Raw genomic sequence first — 21,703 nt, 5'->3', positions numbered from 1 at the left:
CATTTTTGTCCAACACCTAATTTCACAAAACCAAGGAAACCAATGTACTTTTATGCATACATTTTTAACGTTTTTTCATCTTGTTGTTAAACAGGTGGAGTATCACTGCAAAGGTTTTCTTGAGAAAAACAGAGATGCTCTTTATGAAGAACTAGTTGAAGTTATGAGAGACAGTCAGGTAAAAAAATTTTTTTTTTTCTGTTTTCAAGAGTAACACTTTTTAGTTCTACCGGTACAATGTTTGTTTCAGAATAATATTTTTGCAGATTTCGCAAAAACACATCTAAAAGTATTACTTTGCCGCCTTGCTTTTCCCCTTAAATTAACATATTTTCCATCCATCATTAGTTTCCTTTCCTGGCCAAATTCTTCCAAGAGGAGGAGCAAAAGGCTCTAAACATTAGAGGAATCAAAGTGAACGCAGCCAGGCCCGGAGTGAAACCAGCCAATAAACAGCTCAGAACCTCCGTTGGTGATAAGGTGGCCATGTTTACTCTTTCGACAGTTTGTGTGCTGTTTTGGGTCCATGCTGACACACTGTGAGTGTAGTTTTGCAGCTCTCTCTCCTTACTGATGGCGACATTGAATGCCACAACCCCTCACTATGTGCGGTGCATCAAGCCAAATGATGAAAAGCTGCCCTTTGAGTATTTAACTCAATTAATGTATTAATTCTGAATTTCTTGGTTAAACGCTTTTAACTTTGGTGTTTTGTTTTTATTTTAAGATATGACTCCAGGAGGGTGGTCCAGCAGCTACGGGCCTGTGGAGTCCTCGAAACTATTCGCATCAGTGCTCAAAGTTACCCATCCAGGTGATCTGAACTTACTAGATAGATATAGGCACGGAAATACAAATATTTGTCCCAATTTATAGAAACAGACATGCTTTCTGTTTGCAGGTGGACCTACTCTGAGTTTTACAACCGTTACAATGTCCTAATGACCAATCAGGAGGCGGGATGCAATGATAAAATGCAAACGTGCAAAAATGTGCTGCAGAGGTTGATTCAGGTGTGCTTCAGTGTTTTTTACCTCTTACTGTCAATGCATTTTTCTGGATTAACATAGATTGTAATATATGACAGAAATATTAAGTAGAATCATTGTTTAACTTTAGAGGATTAAATACTTTGACTTTCGAAGTACATTCTGCAAAGATACAGCATATTTTTCAAGATACCCTCTTTTACGCTGTATCCTTATTTGCTGAAACACCCTTTTGTTTTAGTCCATTCAGAACAATTAGACTACAATACATAGGACTAAGCCTTAGTTGCAATTTCCTAACCGTTCCTATTAACTTTAATTTTTTTTTTAACTTTTGCTCCGACCACAACTATAGAGCTTTTCTAAATTAGATGAATCCAAAACAACGGCATTTAATACTGTCAATTTTGAAAATGTTCTAACAGTATTCAATAAAAATAAAAATGTTGTTTTAAAATGTCTACATTGTTATCTTCATGAAAAGTGTTCTGTTTTGGGACGATTTTAATTTCTAATCTAAATCAATAGTTAAAAAAATGTTTTTAAATGGAGCTACAGCTATCAATTACTTTAATAATTGAGTAATCCATATAATTTTTGTTTTAATAGCCGAGTAATTGGATAAAACACACTTGACACACAATCGTTTAAATAAACAAAAATGTTTCTGCTTGCCATAACATTCATTCTTTTTTCTAGTAATTGCACAACATCAACATTGCAATTGCACTTTTAACATGTGATCATTGGGGGAAAAAAAAACAACTCTTTGCTGTTCAATGCCCCAAAGATTACGACACCCACACTGCTCTAATGTGTACTCCATTGTAGCGACGGTGCGGAAACTGTGCCCTAATATTAAAAATTATGAATAAAACAAACTATAACCTGCTACCCAAGAATGTACAAACCCCGTTTCAATATGAGTGTGGAAATTGTGTTAGATGTAAATATACGCAGAATACAAGGATTTGCAAATCCTTTTCAACCCATATACAATTGAATGTACTACAGAGACAAGATATTTGATGTTCAAACTCATAAACTTTATTATTTTTTTTTGTAAATAATAATTAACTTAGAATTTCATGGCTGCAACACGTACCAAAGTACTTGGGAAAGGGCATGTTCCCCACTGTGTTACATCCCCTTTTGTTTTAACAACACTCAAAAAACGTTTGGGAACTGAGGAACCTATTTATTGAAGCTTTGAAAGTGGAATTATTTCCCTTTCTTGTTTTATGTAGAGCTTCAGTCGTTCAACAGTCCGGGGTCTCCGCTGTCGTATTGTACGCTTCATATTGCGCCACACATTTTCGATGGGAAACAGGTCTGGACTGCAGGCGGGCCAGGAAAGTACCCGCACTCTTTTTTTACGAAACCACACTGTTGTAACACGTGCTGAATGTGGCTTGACATTGTCTTGCTGAAATAAGCAACATCAATGAGAAAGACGGCGCTTAGATGGCAGCATAAGTTGTTCCAAAACCTGTATGTACCTTTCAGCATTAATGGTGCCTTCACAGATGTGTAAGTTACCCATGTCCTGGGAACTAATGCACCCCCATACCATCACAGACGCTGGCTTTTGAACTTTGCGTCGATAACAGTCTGGACAGTTCGCTTCCCCTTTGGTCCAGATGACACGATGTCGAATATTTCCAAAAAACAATTTGAAAAGTGGACTTGTCAGACCACAGAACACTCTTCCACTTTGCATCAGTCCATCTTAGATGATCAAGGGCCCAGAGAAGCCGGCGGCGTTTCTGGATTTGTTGATAAATGGCTTTCGCTTTGCATAGTAGAGCTTTAACTTGCACTTACAGATGTAGCGACAAACTGTATTTAGTGATAGAGGTTTTCTGAAGTATTCCTGAGCCCATGTGGTGATATCCTTTAGAGATTGATGTTGTTGTTTTTTTATACAGTGCCGTCTGAGGGATCGAAGGTCACGGCCATTCCATGTTGGTTTCCGGCCATGCCGCTTACGTGGAGTGATTTCTCCAGATTCTCTGAACCTTTTGATGATATTATGGACCATTGATGTTGAAATTTCTAAATTTCTTGCAATTGCACTTTGAGAAACGTTGTTCTTAAACTGTTTGACTATTTGCTCACGCAGTTGTGGACAAAGGGGTGTACCTCGCCCCATCCTTCCTTGTGAAAGACTGAGCATTTTTTGGGAGGCTGTTTTTATACCCAATCATGGCACCCACCTGTTCTCAATTAGCCTGCACACCTGTGGGATGTTCCAAATAAGTGTTTGATGAGCATTCCTAAACTTTATCAGTGTTTATTGCCACCTTTCCCAACTTTTTTGTCACGTGTTGTTGGCATCAAATTCTAAGTTAATTATTATTTGCAAAAAATAAACAAAGTTTATGAGTTTGAACATCAAATATGTTGTCTTAGTAGTGCATTCAACTGAATATGGGTTGAAAATGATTTGCAAATCATTGTATTCCATTTATATTTACATCTAACACAATTTCCCAACTCATTCGGAAACGTGGTTTGTACAACAATTCTTCTCAACAAAAGAGGAGAAGCACAACCTTAGAGGAAAATCTCATTTAAAACATTTGTATGCTCGTACAACACTTAAAACCTTTAGCTTATCCGTATGTGGAATTTAATTATATAATGGATTAACCAAAGAAATCAAACACAGCACCAATATGATTCAGTTTAAGAGACTGTTCAAACTAAGTGTTCACAAAGTAAACAGAACAAGAATTATGATGAACATCTTGAACCCTTTTGTCTCCCTTTTTTTATTGAGACGAAGATTATTTATGTATTTAATATTTTTTGCTTACTATGGTATAATATTTATTTATTATCTATTTGTTCACTGTTCAGTTACAGAAAACAAGGACATTTGATAAAATTGCTATGGTATGAAAAGGGGTAGGGTTAAATAAGCTCAGCTTCTTCCTACTCCTTTTCGGACGTGCTGTAATGAAACAACTGTTAATGTGTGATGCATTACTTTGTATCGAATGCATGTTCGAAATAAACTGAAACTGAACTGAACTAAGTATACATGTATGTATTTACTACTGATTTACCACAGTTTTCCAACAATGTTTTACATATTCTTTTAATATACATACTTGCTCAACAAGAAACTGACGTGACTTTTATGTATCTATCATCTACTAATCAATTTACACCTAAATACAGAGGACCCTCTCATTGTAACAAACTACTGTACCACCAACTCATCAATCCACAACTACATGTTATTGTTTTAAAAAACAATGTTCGGCTGTGTCTGTCTCAAGTGAACTATGATGAGTGTGTGTGTGTGTGTGTGTGTGTGTGTGTGTCTGTGTGCACGCGCATTTGTGCGCGTGCATGCGTTCATGCGTAATTGTGTGACTAAATACGAACTATGGTTCTTTCAGGACACGAACCAGTACAAATTTGGTCGCACAAAGATCTTCCTTCGAGCTGGTCAGGTAGCATTTTTAGAGAAGCTTCGTCTGGACCAACTACGAACGGCCTGCATTACCATCCAGAAACACGTGCGAGGATGGAGCCAGAGAAAGAAGTACCTTCGCATGAGGAATGCAGCTATCACGTTACAACAATACATCCGTGGCAAGAAGACGATACGGTTGGTGGTTTTTACTGTGTACCGTAATTCCGAGCTCCAACATTTATACATTTATGTCTTTGCATTTTTGTTATTTTTTTTAAACTGCAGTAAAGCAGTGAGTGCAGCTAACCTGAAGCAGGCTTGGGCAGCCGTCTTGATCCAGAGGTACTGGAGAGGCTTCCGCATATGGAAGGTCTATGAAACGGTACGATTGGCAACCATCACCATACAAGCTTTCACACGAGGTTGGCTGGCCCGTAAATCCTATGCTAAGGTCTGTAACTGCAGCTTCATCGTTCGTCAGATATTGTGAGGATACAAAACCGAATTTAGGGCTTACGTGACATCATTGCTTAGATGGTTGAAGAACGAAAGGCCTTGGTTCTGCAGAAGTACGCCAGAGCATGGCTTGCTCGTCGGCGTTTTAATGCCATGCGTCGCCTGGTGCATCAAGTACAGCTCTCCTTCAGGGTGCAGCAGCTCCGAAAGAAGAATGAGGAGCAGGTAAATTTATTTTCGGGATCCGTCCGTCCGTCAGTCCATGCTTGGAGAAGACATGAACTAATTCCTAATCCTTAATCCCAGAGTAAAGAGAACCGCGGGTTGGTGGAAAGACTGACAAGCTTGGCAACCTCCCACTCTCAAACCTTGGATAGGCTTCAATCTCTGGAGACACAGCTGAAAAAATCAACCAACCAGAAGGCGTCTTTGGAAGCTAGAGAGAAGAAAATTAAAGAAGATGCTTCTCTGGTCAGTTCGTTGTCGTTGTTGTGACCAGACTACATAGGATTCTTGCAACATATTGTAAATAACCAATCATTCCGAACTCTAAAAGTATTTCTTGACATCCACCAAATTCCACAAGAAGTTAACCCCTGCATTGCAAATGGAAACGACTTCCAACCACACCTAACTTCACACCATAAACTGTATGCTGAAAAGTTTCACGGTGAAAGAGGTGACCTACTGCGCCAAGAGTGCAGCACGTTTTTGGAAGTGAGCCACTGGAAATCAATCCAGTGTTGTTGCATATATCTGCCAACTGATTTCACCTATTGGGTACCATTTGATTCTGGATTTGAGAACCAGATAAAGGGGTGAAGCACTGGAACTGTTGGAACAGCAAACAATCCTAAAATCGCCTCAAACTCTGGCTTGGCAAGATTCAGGGGTCTTTCCCTACCTTGACTCCTGTGGAATACCCAAACTCCAGTCATACCACAAAGTTAATGTCATGACACACCCCATTCCTTCAAAAACAGAGGCTTGCATTACATTAGGAAGCATATTGCCCACCTGAGAGCAAGAGCTGGATTGTGCACGTAGAAAAAGTTAACGTTCTTAACTAATCTCCTGAAAACTGTTAAGAATTTGTGCCCGATGTCTAAAGTACAATTATTGTAAAGTCAAATTTTAAACAAGATGTCATACGTCATAAGTCCTCAATTGATGTCAAAATGTTCAAACCGGTCTTCCTTCAGTGTTTATCATACAGATAATATTGATTAGAACTTTATGACAACGGTAGCTGAAGTGAAACGACAAATGGCCACATTGATTGATTGATACTTTTATTAGTAGATTGCACAGTTCAGTACATATTCCGTACAATTGACCACTAAATGGTAACACCCGAATAAGTTTTTCAACTTGTTTAAGTCGGGGTCCACGTTAATCAATCCATGGTTAAGATGGCAGTAAATTGCAATTACATTGTTATTGCCTTGTTCACAGTGTAGTGCGATTGCCAAAACTTCCTACCAATAGCTGGTAGTGGTATTTATAGTAAAATTTCACCTCAGAAGACGATTTGATCAATTCTAATTAGATCTGGTGCATATTGTGACGCGATGGATGACCCATTCAAATACGATTTTATCCTTTGGAGTTTGGATTTGATGACGTTCTCATACAACAATTACATTCTGTTGCAATTGGAAACAATTTTGGTGCCGATTGGACACCTGGTATATAAAAGAGACTGATGGTCTTTGCTGTGGACATTCACCATGGCTCAAGCTCCTGATGAAGACATATTTAGCATGCTTTTATATGCTTACTTCATTGCCTTAGAGCAGTGATTCTTAATTATATTGTGTTACGACCCTCCCTCAGAATAAGAAAACATTTTGCGTCCCCACCCCACTCTCCGCTGTGACTATAAATAGTATAATGTGTATATACATTTGTTATACGCACACCTCTGCACAACATTGTATCCTTATTAATATAAAGAAAACAAAGGGAAAAGAGAAATATACCTTAATTTACAACAAAGAATAACTTTACTAACGTTATTTTTTGGTCTGTAACAGAAAAGATAGATATATTGCATCAATTTGCCTAAAAACAAAAACAATAGTTTAATTCTTATTAAAATATTTAAAAAATTTGAACCATTTGACACTGAAAATAATCTCCATAAGTAATACATTCAAATTGATCAGCAACATTAACTCAGGAGCAAAGTTTGTAAAATACTTTAACCCACAAAACAAAAATTAATAAAACAATTTGTGCTAATTAAAAAAAAAAAGTCAGGATTATTGACTACAATGAGCACGTTTTGGAGCGCACAGCGTTTCGAAGCAAGGTTTGAAGCATGATACTGTATGACAAAGCATGAGCCCCAGGTATAACCACCTCACCCCCCAGCATCGTACGCGCCCCACTTTTAGAGAAGAACGGCCTTAGACCAAGAAGAGGAGCCACTAGACAAACCAGAAAGAAGTGCCAGCAATAGAATAGAATAGAATGTACTTTATTGATCCCTGGAGGAAATTCAGCACCACAGTTTGCTCACAATAAACAATGATAATGATAAATAATATAATACATATAATACATTAGATCAATCAATCAATCAATCAATGTTTATTTATATAGCCCTAAATCACAAGTGTCTCAAAGGGCTGCACAAACCATAACGACATCCTCAGTAGAGCCCACATAAGGGTAAGGAAAACTCACCTCAGTGGGACGTTGGTGACAGTGACAATGATGACTATGAGAAACCTTAGAGAGAACCGCATATGTGGACAACCCCCCACCACTTCTAGGGAGCCGAAAGCAATGGATGTTGAGCGGGTCTAACATGATATTGTGAAAGTCCAATCCGTAGTGGATCTAACATAACCGTGAGAGTCCAATCCAAAGCAGATCCAATATAGTAGCAAGAGTCCCGTCCAAAGTGGAGCCAGCAGGAAACCATCCCAAGCGGAGGCGGATCAGCAGCGCAGATATGTCCCCAGCCGATACACAGGCGAGCGGTCCATCCTGGGTCCCGACTCTGGACACCCAGTACTTCATCCATGGCCACCGGACCAGATCCCTCCACAAGGGAGCGGGGGACAGAGGAGAAAAAGAAAAGAAATGGCAGATCAGCTGGTCTAAAAAGGGGGACTATTGAAAGGCTAGAGTATACAAATGAGTTTTAAGATGAGACTTAAATGCTTCTACTGAGGTAGTATCTCCAACTGTTACCGGCAGGGCATTCCAGAGTACTGGAGCCCGAATGGAAAACGCTCTATAGCGCGCAGACTTTTTTTGGGCTCTGGGAATCACTAATAAGCCAGGGGGCTTTGAACGCAGATTTCTTGCCGGGACATATGGTACAATACAATCGGCAAGAAAGGCTGGAGCTAGACCGTGTAGTATTTTATACGTAAGTAGCAAAACCTTAAAGTCGCATCTTAAGCGCACAGGAAGCCAGTGCAGGTGAGCCAGTAAAAGCGTAATATGATCAAACTTTCTTGTTCTTGTCAAAAGTCTAGCAGCCGCATTTTTTACCAACTGTAATCGTTTAATGCGAGACATGGGGAGACCCGAAAATAATACGTCACAGTAATCGAGACGAGACGTAACAAACGCATAGATAATGATCTCAGCGTCGTTAGTGGACAGAATGGAGCGAATTTTAGCGATATTACGGAGATGAAAGAAGGCCGTTTTAGTAACGCTTTTAATGTGTGACTCAAACGAGAGAGTTGGGTCGGAGATAATACCCAGATTCTTTACCGAGTTGCCTTGTTCAATTGTTTGGTTGTCAAATTTTAAAGTTGTATTATTAAATAGAGGTCGGTGTCTAGCAGGACCGATAATCAGCATTTCAGATTTTTTGGCATTGAGTTGCAAAAAGTTAGCGGACATCCATTGTTTATTTTCATTACATATAATATATAATATATGAATAATATAAATATATTCTACATTTAAGTGCAATCAAGAAGGAACATATCCATTATACAGTCTGATGGCTGTCGGTATGAAGGACCTCCTGTGTCGTTCCGTGTTACATTTTAGGAGTCTGAGCCTTCCACTGAGCAAGCTCATTCTCTCCGCAAGGTCAGAGTGAGGCACTCTAAGCATATTCGATGCGATGAGCTTGACAGAAATTTGATCGTCTTGATTGCGGGAATTTTTTTGAATTGTCCAACATTTTTGTCTTAAATTACCGCGACGACCACCCTTCTCGTCAAAATCCGATGCAATGTATTATGCAACTTTTCACTCCTCGATGCCAATCATGGTTGTAGTCATGATAATGTGAACTCGGCATAAAATGTTTTCCCTTTAAGAACTTCCGTTTTCTATTTTGCCTCTAGAAATTGACTACGCTTCAAAGTGAAATCGATCGAGTAATTATTGAGAAGCAGAACATGGAGAAAACATTTCAAGCTTCCTCCAAAGAACTAAAAGGTACTAGCAGTGTTTATTTGCCCTTCTTGCTATCTTTTCCAAACTCTTGACATTTGCATCTCTGACAGAAAAATATGATAAAGCAAAGCTGAATCTGCTAGAGGAGAAAGAAATTCAAAAAAGACTTAGCAAGTGAGTAAGAAAAGCCCAAGTGACAATGTCGAAAATATTGCTGATGCAATTCTGCCTACCTAGGATCGCTGAGTTCAACCTTGACATTCAGAAACAGGACCATGAAAAAGAGCTGAGAAGCCTGAAAGAGGAGATCAGGCGGCTAAAGGAAGAGCGAGTCAGTCTGCAAATGAAGTTGGATGAGGACGACCGGGTTGAAACTGACCTGCGTGATCAGGTGATCCAGCTCACCAAGCATGTCAAGGTTATCCCCGAACTACGCAGGGACTTGAGCAACTTGCAAAATCAGAAGAATACCGTAGACCGAAAGATGAAGCAACAGTCTGAAGAAGCAAGAGGTATGGAAGATTACTGATACTTAAAGTAAATACAAAATGTGCCTTACGTAAGTATTTCAGACAGAATCAGACCAGAATCAGACATACTTTATTAATCCACGAGGGGAAATTAAAATTTTCAGCAAAATCCCATTCAAGATCAGACAAACATTACAGGGAGACAGAACAGGATCGCTGACGGGTCTGCCAACTTCCGGCGCCCCTTACAAAAAAGGTGAGATACAGGTAAACAAGTTTTGTGAGAAAAGATTAAAATAAAATAAAATAATAAAAAAATCGGTTTAAGCCTGGGCCCCTGGAGAGGGGGTCCAGACTGAGGTCAAGGGAAAAAAACAACTCATAGCCATTGTACACATCCCTCTTACATGTGTGTAAGAGGGAAACATCAAACATCAAAAAACACAAAGGACATGAAAAACATTAAAGTAGCGGAGCTGATGCAACCAGTCACTTCTACATACAGCTATGAATAAAAAGTAAAATAAAAATATACACTGTGGTGGCCTCTGCGGTGTTCCACGCCGTCGTCTGCTGGGGTGGAGAGAGCATGGCCAGAGACAGGAGCAGACCCAACAAAGCAACAAAGAGAGCCGACTCCACTCTCGATCGCCAACTAACTCTCTGCCAGTGTCCAGTCCGCATGGATGAGCGAGGATACGTCCAAGAAGACTGAGGTGTCCGATACCTGCTCATTCAGCCAAGACACTGTGAAGTTTGTCCGTCCCGGCGCTCAGAGCCAGCTCCGCAGCCCTGTCTCTTCATCCGCATCTCCTCCACTCTCTCCAAACTGACTCTGGTGTGGCAGAGACCCAGCAGCTGGTCTCCATGGCCAAAAGGCTCCCGGGAGGTAAATCCAGAAGTCCACAAAAAAGCACCGCAGAGGTCACGAAAGTGCCACCCTTGTCGCACAGTCCCAAAGGGTCCTGGACCAAAAGGCCCCCCAAAAAATTATATGTATGTATATATATATATATATATATATATATATATATACACATATATATATATATATATATTCCGCCCGATTGTAGCTGAGATAGGCGCCAGCGCCCCCCGCGACCCCGGAAGGGAATAAGCGGTAGAAAATGGATGGATGGATATATATATATATATATATATATATATAATAACACATGAAAACAAGAGGGAAACACAAAAGGATGAAACAAGAGCACAGAGCTCCTGCCAAAAGCAGCCACTACAGCGGCGCCATCTTGTAAAAAAAAAAAAAAATTGACACACTTTACATAATATCTTAATTAACAAATTAGAATGACTGAGATAGGCGCCAGTGCCCCTCCGCTACCCCAAAAGGGAATAAGCGGTAGAAAATGGATGGATGGATGGATGACATGGCATCAGAGGGTTGGTCTTTAACTGGGTGAGAAGCTACTTAACCAACATAGAGCAATACGTGAATCTAAACGAAGACACTTCTACACCGGTAAATACACTGTATCTTGTTGCGTACCCAAAGGTTCAATACTGGGACCAAAAATTGTTCAATCTCTATAAAAACAACATTTGTAAAGTTACATACTTAAAAATTAAATACTTCAATAATGCATAAAGCTAAATATGTTCTGGACGAGAAATCACTCCGTATTTTGTACTAATCGCGAGTGTGCCCATGTCAAAACTATTTTGTAGAGATATGGGGAATTAATTGCAAAAGTAGGCTCAATTCATTAACCGTGTTACAAAAGAGGTCGGTTGGAATAATTTATAGAATCAAAAATAATGTAATTCAATGATTTGGTGCAGCTAAAATTATACACAAAGCAAACTAAGACCTGCTACCAAAGAATCTACAACAATTATTCTCAACAAAAGAGGAAAATATAACCTGAGACCAAAATTAAACTTGAAACATTTGTCTGGACGTTTAACAGTTAAGACCTTCAGTATATTAGTAAGGAGAATTAAATTAAGGAATGGATTTCGCAAAGAAAGTCAAGCAAAGTACTAATATGATCCAGTTAAAGTAACAGTTTAAACTCAAAGTGGTTACAAAGTATAAGAATCCTGACAAACTTCTTAAACCTTACTGAAAATGAGATTATCTCATTCATCTCATTATGTGAATCATAACTTACTTAACTATCTATTTATCAGAAACTTATTTATATTTTTATTTTGTAGTTAATATGTATTTACTTACTCATTTATTTATTTATTTACTGTTGTGTTACAGATGGAGTATAATAAAATTTGCTACTAAACAAAGACATGCTGTAAATAAAAACTGGAAATATGTGATGTATCACATTGTAATTGTATGCATGTTCAAAATAAACTAACACCATGACCATTGTTATGATTTTCTTTGCAGCCAGTCTAAATAAGATTTCAAAACTACTTGCTGGAAGTATTGTTGAAGAAGACGTGCTTTTGAGGTAAAACTATGTCTCTTAAGATTATTTAGCTCCACTTTCTTTGTTGTCACTGGAGTGTGTGTTGTTGTATTTCTGAAGGCTAACAGCAAATGCATCTGAGAAGACTTATGAAGCTGAAGACCTGCTAGCAGTCTTTGATTGTCTAGAGAAAGCTACCAGGTTAGTTTTTTTTACAGAGTCATCTTTCCACCTAGTCTTAAACCTGTTTGACATCCTTGATAACAGAACACTGGAGAGCCACCGTAAGGAGCAGAAGGCAATTTATGAGACCCAAGTGGAGGGCTTCAAAATGAGAGTGGACTACCTTCAAAATGAAAACAACAGTTTGCAAAGTATGTTCACTGAAAAAAGCAGTATTGATGAGAATATTCGCCAGGAGGTGTGCAGGCTGAGCAGCGAGAACTCTGTAGGTTGGAGGGTTCTTTGCGTTTTGAGCATGAATTCATTTGTGTTTTCCCTTTGTTGATGATACCTCTTTGTCATCAGGTTATACCTGAGCTGAAAGGGCAGATTTCAGAGCTGCAAAGACAAACTAAAGATTATGAGGCTCTCATAGAAAAGCAAAACAAAGATCTAGCTGGTCAGTTTAAATCACTTTGATAGTCGGTTGCAATATAGTTTGCATGCATTTTGTCAACTTTTTTCACATATTCAGAAAACGCAGAGGAAATCAAAAGCATCCTTCAAAAGAAGATCGAAGAAGAGAGTTCTAAGCGCAGGTGAAAATTGCGATTGGAGTCTGATGCTCTTTGCTTCTGTGGTATGTTCCAGCTCTGATTGGATTCTTTTTGTTCTCACCAGACACTTTGAGGAGCAAGCTGAAGTGTTGGAGGAGGACAATAAGGACCTTCAAGGCAAAATAAAAGACCTCCAAGAGGACAGTGATCACTTAAGCAGGCAGCTGCAGATGGAGAGAGACGCCAAAATCCGACTGAGATTAGAAGTCACCGAGTTATCTTCAGATAATAAAGTAAGTTGACATAAAAGACTAAATTGGTGCCAATGTATACAGTAACAAACTCTGCTTTGTTTTAGGAGTTTGAGGAACAGCTTGACCAGAAGGACAGGTTGATAAAAAGATTAGAGAATCAAATGATAAGCTTCGAAACAACACATAAAGGTGGTAACCTTCTGGCTTTTACTAGTTTAATGAGAGATTAACAGTATTTTCACTGGCTTCAACGTTTTTTGTGTGCCACACAGATAACAAAACCTCTTCGTCAGGAAGTCCTAAAGGTTATCTTGGAATGTTGGAGTGCAAGAAAGAGGATCAATCCAAGCTCATTCAAAACCTCATATTAGGTATTTACTTTATGGATCCATTTCTATTTTTTCATTCGCTATATATTATTGTGAAACCACTGCAAATGGAAAAAAAGTAGTTTCTACCCAGTGGTCTTGGAAGTTTGCCTGCATTTCTCTCAATCTTGCTAGAAATAAACTGACAGGGGCAAAATGATGTGTAGCACATTTTGAAATTAATCAATAAATCCCTCCAACTCTTTGCAATTCTCTAGTTAAATGCATTTTGTTGATGGATGTCAACATATAAGCTTATGGTACTTTTTCCATTAATTTGTTGATATAAAATAAATACATCCTCTAAAATGATCATTTCTCTTGCAGACCTTAAGCCCAACGGTGTGGCGGTCAACATGATCCCTGTTCTCCCAGCCTACATCCTCTTCATGTGTGTCCGCCATGCTGACTACATGAACGATGAAGAAAAACTCATGTCTCTTATGAATGCCATTATAAGCAATGTCAAAAGGTTTACCATGGTGAGTATATAACAGACCATTAAAGTTGTGGGTCTAAGGTTGCCATGGCAATAACAATCCTGTTATGTTTAGCCTTTATAACAGTTTATGGAAATCAGCTGTACAGTTTTGTAACACTATAAGTTAGGTTTGCACATCCATCCATCCATTTTCTACTGCTTGTACCTTTTGGGGAAGCGGGGGGCGCTGGAGCCTATATCAGCCGCACTTGGGCGGAAGGCAGGGCACACTCTGGACAAGTCGGCCCCTCATCGCAGGGCCACCACAGATAGACAGACAACATTCACACTCACACACTAGGGCCAATATAGTGTTGCCAATCAACCTATCCCCAGGTGCATGTCTTTGGAGGTGGGAGGAAGCCGGAGTACCCGGAGGGAACCCACGCAGTCACGGGGAGAACATGCAAACTCCACACAGAAAGATCCCAATCCCGGGATTGAACTCAGGACCTTCGTATTGTGAGGCACATGCACTAACCACTGTGTCACCGTGCTGCAAGGACTGCACAATTAATCAAATTTAATCACGATTTTGACTGCCCAAATTAAATGAGAGGGATTGTCGGTGAAATTAACATTTAAAAAAAAGACTCAAATCAAGCAAAAAATCAGCGGCTCATCTTGAAGCCTTGTGAAGCGGCTTCCGCCCACGCTATGGACCATGGTGTGTGCGCACAAGACTACATGACCACATCGACCACCGGCTGGCATTGACAAACTTTTTCAAGGCTGCACACGGTCTCCTCGTTTCACATCCAGGGAGTCGTCAGTGTGCATTAAAGACCACACCACTGTTTTTAAACAGCTACAGGTGTGGATGCCTGCACAACACGCTGTTTTGCTCGTCTCCTTGGAATCTCACTTGCTAGCCATTGTGCTAAATAGAGTCTGGAGAAACTTTTCCTTCATCTACTGTACCGACACCGGCAAGACGTGCTTCCCATTGAAATTCATCCACCCTCTGCATCTGCACATACATATTATTCCAGGAAATACAGAAATGCATTATACTCACATGAGTACATTCATTACTCTAAATAAGGCTATAGTTTGTGTGTGTTTTGTATGTAAATGTTGGGAATGTATGCTGAGGTCAAGCGAGGCTGTCTATTTGATACCGTGGCTGTTTTTTCCCCAAAAACATAAAAATTGATAACTATAACTAAAAACATCATGTAAGTAAACTATATATATATATATATATATATATATATATATATATATATATATATATATATATATATATATATATATCAAATACAAAAACACAAAGATTTGTCTGAGACCATTTGTTGAACTATTTCGTTAAAAATTACATGACGATGTCACGCTCACACTACCACCTTTGGGACCCCTTAACCACAAGTAGATTGCAGACCTGTGGGAAACACTGTTTAACCTAACATAATGAACAATTGTGATTGTTTATTGTGATGTCAATATTGATAAAAAATAATCATGATTATCATTTGGCCGTAATCGTGCAGCCTCAACAAGAAGCTTGTATTGTGATAACTGCCACAATACTGATACAGTACACAAATTCATGTTCCCATTTTAGACTCACCAGAACGACTTGGTATCCTTGTCCTTCTGGCTGTGCAACATGTATCAGCTGCTTAACTGTCTCAAGCAGTACAGTGGTGATGAGGTAAGGATTCACTCGTTTGGCACTTTAATGTTTTTTTGTTAAATATATGGTTTACTACAGCGGGTATATTCTTTAACATACTTGTGGTTTCTCTTTTTCACAATAGGAGTTTTGTAAACAAAGCTCTCCCCGTCAAGTAAATAACTGCTTGCAGAACTTTGACTTGTCAGACCACCAGCAGGTTGTCAGCGACTTGGCCATCTGCATCTACCACCAGCTCATTACCACTATGGAAAATGCTCTGGGAACTGCTATTGGTAAGAAACAATGGAGTGAATATATTTATTTATTCAAAAAATGCCAAACTGGAACTGTGCTTTTCTTCCTCAGTCCCTGCTATGTTGGAGCACGAGAGTTTACAAGGGATTTTCAGCACGAAGCCTCCAGGTTTCAGGAATCATTCCAACAAAAACAATGAGACGGAGATGTGCACCGTCTTCTTTATAATTGAACGGCTTTCACGCTTCTACGCTATCATGACCCACCACAGCATGGATGCAAACCTCATTAAACAGGTTGTCAAGCAACTGCTCTTTTACATTGGCGCGACCACCGTCAACCACCTGCTGCTCAGTAAAAATATGTGCTCCTGCAGTAGAGGAATGCAAATAAGGTTTGTGTGCCTATGATCTGCTTTTTGAAAAGTAGATAATTGTGATAAGTGAGGATGATATTGTACTAAAAAAGAAAACACATTAATTTTACTGTCTTTGCATCGCATTCCACGACAAGAAAAGCACTTGGAGAGCATAGACCCCTCCAAATAGTAAAGAATCCTATAAAGCAAATCCTTAATTCAGACAGAGATCCAGATCACCCCCCAAATTGTATTCCTTGTTACTTAGCCTATTATTTTAAATTTCCTAAAAGTTTAATCAAGGTCAGCCAATAGCTTATTGAGTTATGATGCTAACAGGCAAACAACCCCCGGTGATTACTTATACATCCTGGTGGAGTGGTACATATGGCAGACCTGCTGCATAACTTCCATAAATATACAGTGGGGCAAAAAAGTATTTAGTCAGGCACCGATTGTGCAAGTTCTCCCACTTAAAATGATGACAGAGGTCTTTAATTTTCATCTTAGGTACACTTCAACTGTGAGAGACAGAACTTGAAAAAAAATCCAGGAATTCACATTGTAAGAATTTTAAATAATTTGTTTGTAAATTATGGTGGAAAATATGTATTTGGTCAACCATTCAAAGCTCTCACTGATGGAAGGAGGTTTTGGCTCAAAATCTCACGATACATGGCCCCATTCATTCTTTCCCTAACACGGATCAATCGTCCTGTCCCCTTAGCAGAAAAACAGCCCCAAAGCATGATGTTTCCACCCCCATGCTTCACAGTAGGTTTGGTGTTCTTGGGATGCAACTCAGTATTCTTCTTCCTCCAAACACGACGAGTTGAGTTTATACCAAAATGGATACATGGATGATACAAAATAGAACTTTTTGGTATAAACTCAACTCGTCGTGTTTGGAGGAGAACATGCAAACTCCCCACGGAAAAACCCTTAGCCCGGGGATCGAACCCAGGACCTTGCTATTGTGAGGCACACGCTAACCCCTCTTTCACTGTGCTGCGCTATGATAAGAGACAGTGAGTCAAAATAAAAACAGAGCTCTAAGTCTCATGCTGGGTTGCAAGCCAAGAGACAAAACCCGGCTTTAAGATGGGTTTTAAACATAGACAAAGAAGGGGCCTATCTCACATGAAGAGGGAGATTATTGCAACAAAAAAGGCCCTCTCCCCTCTGAGTTTAGGATTTTGGTACCTCCCGGAGCAGCTAATCAGCTGACTGTAGAGGCTTGACAGGGGCATAGGAATAAAACATGGCGGATATGATAAATCACACTCCTGTACACACATGCCGAAGATGCTGCATCAAACACCACAAAATGGCAGACATGCTGAATCACACTTCACAAAAATGGCAGAAAGACTAATTGACACACCTGGTAAATATGTTGGTTGCTGCATCCAATTCCAAAAAACATGGCATACATGATGCGTCACATTCAACAAACATGGTGGTGGGGCTCCATACAGTAAAAGTCCACAAACATGGCCGCATCACACGCTCACATTTGTTAGTTCTTGTTTGACAGCCATTCTGCCCGTGCAGATGTAACATCAGTTACCTGGAGGAGTGGCTGCAGGAGAAGGAACTGCTGAGTTCCATTGACACTCTGAAGCCCTTGACACAGGCCGCCTGGCTGCTGCAGGTGAGCAAGACCACAGATGACGACGCCAAGGCCATCGTTGAGAAATGCACTGAGCTCAACACAGTGCAGGTAATTAACCCAACTCCAAACTCTGTTTTTGCCCCCACTAAAAACATTTTCAATGAAAAAGATGTACTAAACTACAATAAAAACGTATACAGATTGTCAAGATTCTGAATTCATACACACCCATCGATGGTTATGAAAAGAGGGTGGCGTCATCGTTTGTCCGGAAAGTTCAGGTGAGCTCCATTTTTAATGCTGATGTAATGTAAAGCCTACAATGGCTTCTAACAGTCCAATGTTCTCGTCGTTGCAGTCATTGCGACAATATCATGACGGGTCCGCTCAGCTGATGATGGATGTACGGTATCGTTTCCCAGTTACGTTTCCATTCTACGTGTCTTCGCAGGCTTTGGAGCTGTTGAAGGTTCCCAACAGCCTTCACCTGGAATTCTTAAACATGATCTGACCTTTTACTGCTCTTGTTATGTGTGATTTATGGTCACAACATGAATATGGAAACACTGAGTATTTTTTAAAAAGTTAGTTCAAATCCAGTCTTTGTACTGTACAATTCACTTTTAAAAACCCCGTTTCCATATGAGTTGGGAAATTGTGTTGGGTGTAAATGTAAACGGAATACAATGATTTGCAAATCCTTTTCAACCCATGTTCAATTGAATGCACTACAAAGACAAGATATTTGATGTTCAAATTCATAAACTTTTTTTTTTTTGCAAATAATAATTAACTTAGAATTTCATGGCTGCAACACGTGCCAAAGTAGTTGCGAAAGGACATGTTCACCACTGTGTTACATCACATTTTCTTTTAACAACCCTCAATAAACGTTTGGGAACTGAGGAAACTAATTGTCGAAGCTTTGAAAGTGGAATTCTTTCCTATTCTTGCTTGATGTACAGCTTAAGTTGTTCAACAGTCCAGGGTCTCCGCTGTCGTATTTTACGCTTCGTAATGCTCCACACATTTTCGATGGGAGACATGTCTGGACTGCAGGCGAGCCAGGAAAGTACCCACACTCTTTTAGTACGAAGCCACACTGTTGTAACACGTGGTTTGGCATTGTTTTGCTGAAATAAGCAGGGGCGTCCATGATAACGTTGCTTGGATGACAACATATGTTGCTCCAAAACCTGTATGGACAATCCGGATGGTTATCTTCCTCTTTGTTACGGAGGACACTACGTCCACAGTTTCCAAATATAATTTGAAATGTGGACTCGTCAGACCACGGAACACCTTTCCACTTTGCATCACTCCATCTTAGGTGAGCTCGGGCCCAGCGAAGCCGGCAGCGTTCCTGTGTGTTGTTGATAAATGGCTTTCGCTTTGCATAGTAGACTTTTAACTTGCACTTACAGATGTAGCGATCAACTGTAGTTACTGAAAGTGGTTTTATGAAGTGTTCCTGAGCCCATGTGGTGATATCCTTTACACACTGATGTCTGTTTTTGATGTGGTACCGCCTGAGGGATCAACGGTCTGTAATATCATAGCTTACATGCAGCAAATTCTCCCGATTCTCTGAACTTTTTGATGATTTTACGGACCGTAAATGGTAAAATCCCTAAATTCCTTGCAATAGCTCGTTGAGAAATGTTGTTCCGAAACTGTTCGACAATTTGCTTATAAATTGGTGACCCTCGCCCCATCCTTGTTTGTGAATTACTTAGCATTTCATGGATGCCGCTTTTATACCCAATCATGGCACCCACCTGTTCCCAATTAGCCTGCACACCTGTGGGAGGTTCCAAATAAGTGTTTGATGAGCATTCCTCAACTTTATCAGTATTTATTGCCACCTTTCCCAGCTTCTTTGTCACGTGTTGCTGACATTAAATTCTAAAGTTAATGATTATTTGCAATGGGTTGAAAATGATTTGCAAATCATTGTATTCCGTTTATATTTACATCTAACACAATTTCCCAACTCATATGGAAACGGGGTTTGTAGATTAGTTTAATATGATCAAATTTATTTTTTTATTTAATCTAGTGTTTTTATCTGCAACTATTTTAAAGGTTAGTCTTTCATGTCTAGTTTTAACTTCTCCTGTAGAGATTTCCATGTTTAAAGCTCTTTAAGGTTCAGGTTGGGAAATAAAAACAGCCTTATATTCAACACTGAGGATATGTTGCCTCTACTTTTAAAATACTGCACAAGCATACAGTAAATAAATATGAGGTAAGTATAGCATTATTTAGATTTGTTGACTAAGTTAAGAATGTATTCATTGTACCTAGTCTCCTTCTGTTAAAAAAAGTCTAATTGGCCCACTTCTTGTTTTATTTCTGACTAAATGTGTAATGATTCAAATGTTTTGTATTTAGAATTGTCTAAGCACAAAACAAGATTTTTGTTTTGTGTTTAGATATTATTTTTTTCATCAATAATATAAAACATTGTGGGTTTGCTAGGTAGAAGATTTAATTAATACATATTCTAAAATATGTTTGTATATCTTGCAGCACCATAGCCATACTTTTCCAGGCCATATTAAGGTACACTATTACACGTTCTGAAAAAGTAGTACAGTAGTACCTCAACTTACAAGCTTAATTGGTTCTAAGCTTTTAACTCAAAACACATGTATCTCAAGTCAAATCAACATCCAACCATTGAAATTAATTAAAATAATTTCAATTGGTGGTTGCCCCATGAAACAGCACAATGTAACATACCTTTTCAAGAGAAAACACTTTTAGATGAGAAACATTTACTACAACACTAGAATCAAATGTGTTTTTTTTTTCTCTGGCTGTCTCCTGCTTCTACCGTGCCTTGTCCTCTGCTGGGCTCGCCTGTCTATGGCCTGCTGTTGGCCCTACCGGCCTCTGGGGTTCCTGTCGCTGGCCGACCTGCCTGCGTGGGGCCGGTGTTCCTTGTTCCCTGGGCACTGGACCTGCTGTTTTGGGTTGGGCTTTCGGGGTGGCTAGGACCGTACTTTAGCTCCCGCAAACACTGGGAAACATATATATTATATACATTTTTGGTCAAAATATTGCATAGACTCCTCTCTGAGCTGCCACCTTACCGTGGTAGAGGAGTTTGCGTGTCCCAATGATCCTAGGAGCTATGTTGTCCGGGGGCTTTAAGCCCCCTGGTAGGGTCTCCCAAGGCAAACTGGTCCTAGGTGAGGGACCAGACAAAGAGCAGCTCGAACACCTCTATGAAAAGTAGAAACAAAGGACCCAGATTTCCCTCGCCCGGACGCGGGTCACCGGGGCCCCCCTCTGGAGCCAGGCCCGGAGGTGGGGCACGATGGCGAGCGCCTGGTGGCCGGGCCTGTACCCATGGGGCCCGGCCGGGCACAGCCCGAAGAGGCAACGTGGGTCCCCCCTCCAATGGGCTCATCACCCATAGCAGGGGCCATAGAGGTCGGGTGCAATGGGAGCTGGGCGGAAGCCGAAGGCAGGGCACTTGGCGGTCCGATCCTCGGCTACATAAGCTCGCTCTTGGGACGTGGAACGTCACCTCACTGGGGGGAAAGGAGCCTGAGCTAGTGCGCGAAGTAGAGAAATTACGGCTGGATGTAGTCGGACTCACTTCGACGCACAGCAAGGGCTCTGGAACCACTTCTCTTGAAAGGGGCTGGACTCTCTTTCACTCTGGCGTTGCCGGCAATGAGAGGCGACGGGCTGGGGTGACAATTCTCGGTTCCCCCCGGCTCAAAGCCTGCACGTTGGAGTTCAACCCAGTGGACGAAAGGGTAGCCTCCCTCCGCCTTCGGGTGGGGGGACGGGTCCTGACTGTTGTTTGCGCTTACGCACCAAACAACAGTTCAGAGTACCCACCCTTTTTGGGTACACTCGGAGTACTGGAAAGTGCTCCCTCGGGTGATTCCCTTGTTCTGCTG

The 21,703-nt window shown here is 40.3% G+C and overlaps 1 protein-coding gene across 2 annotated transcripts in view; it reads left to right on the top strand.

The window, feature by feature from the left end:
* myo5c (myosin VC) overlaps positions 1 to 19,968 on the top strand; it is a 44,456-nt gene extending 24,488 nt beyond the window's left edge. Inside the window, exons 14-40 of one of the 2 annotated variants that reach the window (XM_061917281.1) lie at positions 95 to 178; positions 349 to 480; positions 550 to 647; positions 728 to 814; positions 902 to 1,013; positions 4,400 to 4,611; positions 4,702 to 4,867; positions 4,951 to 5,097; positions 5,179 to 5,343; positions 9,198 to 9,291; positions 9,360 to 9,423; positions 9,487 to 9,761; positions 12,094 to 12,157; positions 12,236 to 12,316; positions 12,383 to 12,563; positions 12,644 to 12,737; positions 12,813 to 12,876; positions 12,959 to 13,127; positions 13,193 to 13,277; positions 13,361 to 13,459; positions 13,784 to 13,938; positions 15,502 to 15,591; positions 15,698 to 15,848; positions 15,922 to 16,204; positions 17,723 to 17,891; positions 17,984 to 18,064; positions 18,142 to 19,968. In XM_061917281.1, coding sequence (XP_061773265.1) covers positions 95 to 178; positions 349 to 480; positions 550 to 647; positions 728 to 814; positions 902 to 1,013; positions 4,400 to 4,611; positions 4,702 to 4,867; positions 4,951 to 5,097; positions 5,179 to 5,343; positions 9,198 to 9,291; positions 9,360 to 9,423; positions 9,487 to 9,761; positions 12,094 to 12,157; positions 12,236 to 12,316; positions 12,383 to 12,563; positions 12,644 to 12,737; positions 12,813 to 12,876; positions 12,959 to 13,127; positions 13,193 to 13,277; positions 13,361 to 13,459; positions 13,784 to 13,938; positions 15,502 to 15,591; positions 15,698 to 15,848; positions 15,922 to 16,204; positions 17,723 to 17,891; positions 17,984 to 18,064; positions 18,142 to 18,294 — 3,555 coding nt within the window. In that variant the 3' untranslated portion in view covers positions 18,295 to 19,968. The remainder of the gene's footprint in view (positions 1 to 94; positions 179 to 348; positions 481 to 549; positions 648 to 727; positions 815 to 901; positions 1,014 to 4,399; positions 4,612 to 4,701; positions 4,868 to 4,950; positions 5,098 to 5,178; positions 5,344 to 9,197; positions 9,292 to 9,359; positions 9,424 to 9,486; positions 9,762 to 12,093; positions 12,158 to 12,235; positions 12,317 to 12,382; positions 12,564 to 12,643; positions 12,738 to 12,812; positions 12,877 to 12,958; positions 13,128 to 13,192; positions 13,278 to 13,360; positions 13,460 to 13,783; positions 13,939 to 15,501; positions 15,592 to 15,697; positions 15,849 to 15,921; positions 16,205 to 17,722; positions 17,892 to 17,983; positions 18,065 to 18,141) is intronic. The other variant, XM_061917282.1, reaches the window with a different exon arrangement.
* The last annotated feature ends 1,735 nt before the right edge of the window (positions 19,969 to 21,703 follow it).

This window comes from Nerophis ophidion, linkage group LG12 (genome assembly GCF_033978795.1).
Source record: "Nerophis ophidion isolate RoL-2023_Sa linkage group LG12, RoL_Noph_v1.0, whole genome shotgun sequence".
NCBI lineage: Eukaryota > Metazoa > Chordata > Actinopteri > Syngnathiformes > Syngnathidae > Nerophis > Nerophis ophidion.
This window is presented reverse-complemented; position numbering and strand designations above follow the sequence as displayed.